Source organism: Crocuta crocuta, unplaced genomic scaffold, assembly GCF_008692635.1.
Source record: "Crocuta crocuta isolate KB4526 unplaced genomic scaffold, BGI_CrCroc_1.0 scaffold164, whole genome shotgun sequence".
NCBI lineage: Eukaryota > Metazoa > Chordata > Mammalia > Carnivora > Hyaenidae > Crocuta > Crocuta crocuta.
Window position 1 is genome coordinate 2,775,265 of NW_027530016.1, and position 6,067 is coordinate 2,781,331.

General features: G+C 35.6%; 1 protein-coding gene across 2 annotated transcripts in view; it reads left to right on the top strand.

The window, feature by feature from the left end:
* The window catches only part of HNRNPLL (heterogeneous nuclear ribonucleoprotein L like), a 38,145-nt gene extending 33,741 nt beyond the window's left edge, over positions 1-4,404 (top strand). For both annotated transcript variants that reach the window (XM_077764255.1, XM_077764256.1), the window contains one exon: positions 3,674-4,404. In XM_077764255.1, coding sequence (XP_077620381.1) covers positions 3,674-3,729 — 56 coding nt within the window. In that variant the 3' untranslated portion in view covers positions 3,730-4,404. The remainder of the gene's footprint in view (positions 1-3,673) is intronic.
* The last annotated feature ends 1,663 nt before the right edge of the window (positions 4,405-6,067 follow it).

The window sequence follows — 6,067 nt, forward strand, 5'->3', positions numbered from 1 at the left end:
GGGTGCGGAACACAGAATCCAAAGCAGGCTCCAGGCTCTGAGCCGTCAGCACAGAGTCTGATGTGGGGTTCAAACTCACGGACTGTGAGATCATGACCTGAGCTGAAGTTGGACACTTAACCGACTGAGCCACCCAGGCATGCCCCAAGTTCCAAGTAAGTACAATTGTGTCGTAATTATTCAATAGTAGTTACTGTCAAAATAACACACACTGTTTTTTTAAGTAGAGAAGTATGAAGAAAAAAGGCATACAAATCCCACACGCACACAATCCTATGTTAGTTCCCTATTACTTGTATAACAGATTACCACTTTCAGCAGCTTAAAACAGCAAAATGAGGGTCAGTAGTCTGTGGACATTTTAGCTGGGTATTTCTAGCTTAGGGTCTCTCCAGATTGCAGTCAAGCTGTTGTCTGGGTCCTCAGTCATTTCAAGTCATGCTTAGGGACTGGGAAATCCATTTCCAAGGTCACTTTGCAAGTTCAGTCAAGTTACATTGGCCATTTCATGGTAGCTGGCTTCCTTCAGAGTGAGTGATCCAAGGGAGATGAGAGCAAAAACCAAAACAGAAGGCACAATGTCTTTTATAACCTAATATTTGGAAGTAACATACTGTCATTTATACTGTATTTTTATTGCACAGACCAACTAGTACAGTGTGGGAGGGGACTGTACAGGGCTATGAATACCAGAAGGGTGGATCATTGAGGCCATCTTGGATGCTGGCTCCCACAATCCCTCTTGATGTTTTTAGAAGAAAGTAATATATTTATATGTTTAAAAAGTTGAAAACACATAAGGGTACAAAATGAAAGTTAAAGGTTTCTACAACTTCTTATCTATTTGTCTCCTTTATTCCTCCTCTCCAGTGTATGTATATATATGGACACTTAAAATTACATAAAACGGTCCTTTTTTTATTTTAATTTTATTTTTTGAGAGAAGGTGCATACATGCAATACAGGTTGGGGAGAGGGAGAGAATCTTAAGGAGGCTCCTCGCTCAAGCCTGGAGCTGGATGAGCGGCTCCGTCAGATGATCTGTCAGATCATGAGCCAGAATCAAGGGTTGGATTCTTAACTGACTGAGTCGAGGTGCCCCCACAAAATTCTTCTTCTTTTTTTTTTTTAGTTAGCACAAGTTGGGGAGAGGGGCAGAGAGAGCGAGAGAATCTTTTTTTTTTTTTTTTATTTGAGAGAGAGAGAGACAGAATCCCAGGCAGGCTCCGTGTTCAGTGCAGAGTCCAATGTGGGGCTCAATCCCTTGACCCTGAGATCATGACCTGATCCAGAATCAAGAGTTGGATGCTAGGTGCTCCCAAATGGTTCTTCTGTGCATATTCTTCTTTGCCTTGCTACTTTCACTTACTGTGTCTTAGAGCTATTTCTCTATTAGCACATACAAAGCTACTTTTTTTTCTTTCTTTTTTTTTTTTTTAAAGCACAGGCATAGTAGCTATTCATAGTAGAGATGTACCACAGTTTATTTGATTTACCCATTTCCCCTTGAAGAATACTCGTTTTGATTTGTATCAAATGAAATTGTCACTCTGTTTAAAATGGCCTCTTTTTCTACCATGCAAAGAACACTCAAGTATTTAACTTTTGAAGCTTTGTGCTGTGTACTTTGATCCTAGATCTAAAGGGTGTTAAAAGTTTATTTTTCTAAATAGTGGAAGAAAAAATATTATTAACTTCATTAGGTGTGATGAGGAAAAAAAGGAAAAATACACACACTGAGGATTTATGAGTAGAATAACATATCTAGGATTCACTTTAAAATATTCTAGCTCCCAGGGGCACCTGGGTGGCTCAGTCGGTTGAGCATCCAACTTCGGCTTGGGTCATGATTAAACAGTTTGTGAGTTTGAGCTGCATACTAGGCTCTGTGTTGACAGCTTAGATTTGGATTCTGTGTCTCCCTCTTTCTTTGTCCCTTCCCCACTCATGCTCTGTCTCTCTCAAAAATGAATAAACATTAAGAAAAAATTTTTTCCTAATATTCTAGCTCCCTAAAAGTATGTAGAGGGTAGGTAGATGCCAGATGTTGACAATTATTATTATTAAAGTTAGGTGATAGATACATGGGGATTTGTCATACTAATCTATAGATTTTTTTATGTTTGAAAATTTTAATTGAAAGATAAAAAATAAGTAGGAATATCTCATTTACTTTTTAGTCACAAAACTAAATTTGTGTAGTGAATCATAGCTTAATATTAGAAGGTTTTTATTTATTTATTTTTAAAGTTTATTTTTGAGAGAGAGAGAGAGAGAATTGCAAGCAGGCCGCGTGGGGCTTGAACCCATGAACCGTGGGATCATGACCTGAGCCAAAACCAAGAGTCAGACATTTATTAACCAGCTGAGCCACCCAGGCACCCCTCAGTAGAAGGTTTTTTAAAGGCTTTAAAATTGTATTCATATTTGAGACATAGTCAAGATAGTGTATGAAATTTAAACTCCTTGAAGGCTGGAACAATTATTTTATCTTTTTATCCTCTCAATGTCATGCAAATACTTGTTATTTATATGTTTTTTTCCTTTATAAGAATGTTTTTCCTTAAGGATGATAGCTTTTTTTTATTAAAAATTTTTTTTTAATGTTTTATTTATTTCTAGGAGAGAGAGAGAGAGAGAGAGAGAGACAGCGTGAGCAGGGGAGGGTCAGAGAGAGAGGGAGTCACAGACTGAAACAGGCTCCAGGCTCTGAGCTGGCAGTCAGCACAGAGCCCGACGTGGGGCTCGAACCCACAAACCGTGAGATCATGACCTAAGCGAAAGTCGGACGCTTAACCGACTAAGTATCAGTACTGCCCCAAGGATGATAGCTTTTAATATATTAAGATACCAGAATTATTTCTTTGCATAATCAAATGAGGAAGATTATTTCCTCCTAGTCTGAAAAGTTAAAGAAAAATGTATAAAATGGAAAAATTTTTGTGGAACATACTGTTTTTTTTTTTTTGTTTTTTTTTAAATGTTTTATTTATTTCTAGGAGAGAGAGAGAGACAGCGTGAGCAGGGGAGGGTCAGAGAGAGAGGGAGTCACAGACTGAAACAGGCTCCAGGCTCTGAGCTGGCAGTCAGCACAGAGCCCGATGCGGGGCTCGAACCCACGAACCGTGAGATCATGACCTAAGCAAAAGTCGGACGCTTAACCGACTAAGCCACCCAGGTGCCCCAGGAACATACTGTTTTTATTGAGTAATTTTAGAATTTAATACTAGATCTTCTAGAACTTTTTCAGTTTATCAGTACCTTCCTCTACATCCCAATCTTGTCCCATTTCCCAGAGTCCCATTGCCTCTTATAGAGGAACTGCCATTCTAATGTATTCTACAAAGTGAGCTTTGCTGGTGAAAATAAGCCTAATCCTATACTATTTATCTGTAATGATTAATTAATTAATTCACTAAGAAACTGAGTGCCTCTGTGTGTCAGATAATGTTCAGTGCAGTAGGAATGTAGCAGTGGAGAGTCCCTTTCATGTAGCTTACTTGCTGGGAGCACTGTGCAGAAGTAATCTTCCCCTTTCCTTACATAGAAATTTTCCTTTTTATGTTTCTGCTCCTGATGGTATAAAAAGGTGAAATACTTGACTCTGCCAGTTCAAAGTAATCTTGAAAGTTTGATGAAGTAAACTACTAACTTTGTTTTTTAATTTTTACAGATGGTTCCAATCCCTACACCCTGAAGCTTTGCTTTTCTACATCATCCCATTTATAAGAAGAGAAGAGCATGTTAGAATTTATGTTCACCCTTTATTACAGTTTTAAAGCTACACTTCATTAAAAAAAAATCTAAGATTGTTGATCTAATGTTGCCTTGCTTACTTTAAGATCCTGTTCTGTAATAAACAAATATTTTGCCTTGAGTAAATTTGTTGTAAAGTTAAATATTGAATTGTTTTCATTTTAAAATAGAGTACCATAATGTAGACTATCTACAACTTCCTTGTAGATTACACAAATACATGATTTCTAATCTTAATATTTTTCTTCCACAGTGAAAATATATTTGCATTCTTAATGCTAATTATCTGCAAGTATTTTTCCATTGTGTATGAGATTAATGCAGGTGAAAGTATGCATTTTAATATTATAGAATCCCTATTATATGTTTAGATGTTTAGTATGTTGCAGTTAATTCATATTAAACATGTATTTATTAAGTATTTTAATCAAGTTTGAGAATAACATTGCACATAATGAATTTTAAGTACTAAAGATTTAGCTGATTTTATATTTCTGAAAGGCTAACAGACATGGATACACTTGTACAGTGTGCACTCAAACTTATTTAAATTGGTGTAATTTTTTTTTTTTAAGTCATTGTCCATTTGTATTGACATGCCTCTGTTTCTAGTTCCAGTTTGGAGATTTTATAAAGTTACAACAATGAGTTAATGTGTTCATCTTCATTTGTTGCATGTGACTTGATCTTGAAAACACATCTGGTATTTGGTATTGAGATTTTAATAGAAGTTATGATTAACAACTCCTCTTTGTGCTAACCTGAGACCCATGGATGGGCTTTAGGGAGTTTGTGAACCCCTTAAAATTGTATGTAGGATTTGGGGTACTTGCATTTTTATTTTTTACTCTTGAATCCATCAGTAACATATGTATTTTTCTATATGGTGCGAGGTGTAAGGATCTAATTTTATTTTTATTCCAGACAGATAGCTATTTGTTTCAGCACCATTTATTAAACATTCTTTCTCCCATTGGAACTGTTTTTTTTTCCCTTTTTTTTTTTTGAAAATTATGTATCTCAAGGAGGTGTAAAGACTAAACATGGTATTATGAGACCAGAGCACACTTGTTATCAAATTCATAGCTTTTTTATAATAGAAATGCGATGTAGCTGTTTTATATTTATCTTTAATAAAAGGGGAATATGTTTCATCTACCTAGAATAACTAAAGTCTATAGTTAGCAGTAGCAATTTTGTGACCTTGAGACTTTTAAACACATTTCCATGTAGAAGTTGTATTTAGATCTTTTGTAAAAGTTCTATTTTGAATTTTAACAGAAAAAAGACAGTTTGCCTTAATCCTCTTAGAAATGAGGTAGGGGTTTAAAAAATTTTAGGGCTGTTGAATAGAAAGTTAAGATGAAAAGTAAACACATGTTAACATTTATACCCCTTGAATTTTAACAGCTGTGGACCAATGTCCCTTTAGCCCTCTAAAGATCTAGAAAAATATAAATTCAGTCTAGAGGCATTACATGGAACCCAGTAAGTTGTGCCAAGGGTAACTTGTATATGAACTATAAGTGTATACTAGGCTGTGTATGTTCCTCATTCATTCATTGCCAATTTTAAGTTTACCTAACTCTACAATAAATAGAACTTTTTTCTCCCTTCCCCTATACTTTTCTACATTTGTTGCAAAATTAAATTGTCTTTATTTTAAAAGATAACTTCTGAGTTTATGTAATAATTGTCTCCTTCCCTTCCCCTCTTCTGACAACCAGTAGTGATGTCAGCATTCTAGATTATTTGTGCCTACGATTTTAGGAAACAAACCCATGGATGGTGACAAGTCTAATTTAGATTTGGCTTAAGTGGTATTGACTTTCAGATATGAACTCTATCTTAATGCTCTTTCCCTAGCAAAGTGATGAGTAAATTCCTAAGGTGTAAAGCATTGTTAAGTTATACCTTGCTTCTCTGTGCACTGGTATATCAGCCCTATACTGTTGCTATTAGTAATGTCTTTGACAGTTTACTTGCGTGTCACTACTGTTAATACCTGACTTATCTGATCCTTGAATGGAATTGGCTTTGGCTACATTCTCTATTTCCTTAGCCTTAACAACAAAATTCTTTGTACTATCTTTCTGCTTTAGGAGAACATGAAATAGTAGATGCTATAGCTATAAAGAAATATTAGGTTTGAGTTTATTTTTTAAGTATTGGAATCCAATCCCATATCTAAATCCTGTTAAATATTTGACAATGTACCTGTATAACTGAGTTAAGGAATATAAATCCCCACTTTCCTGCTGAGGATACTGTTACCTCAAATAAAATAATTTATGGTTGCAGCCGACAGACT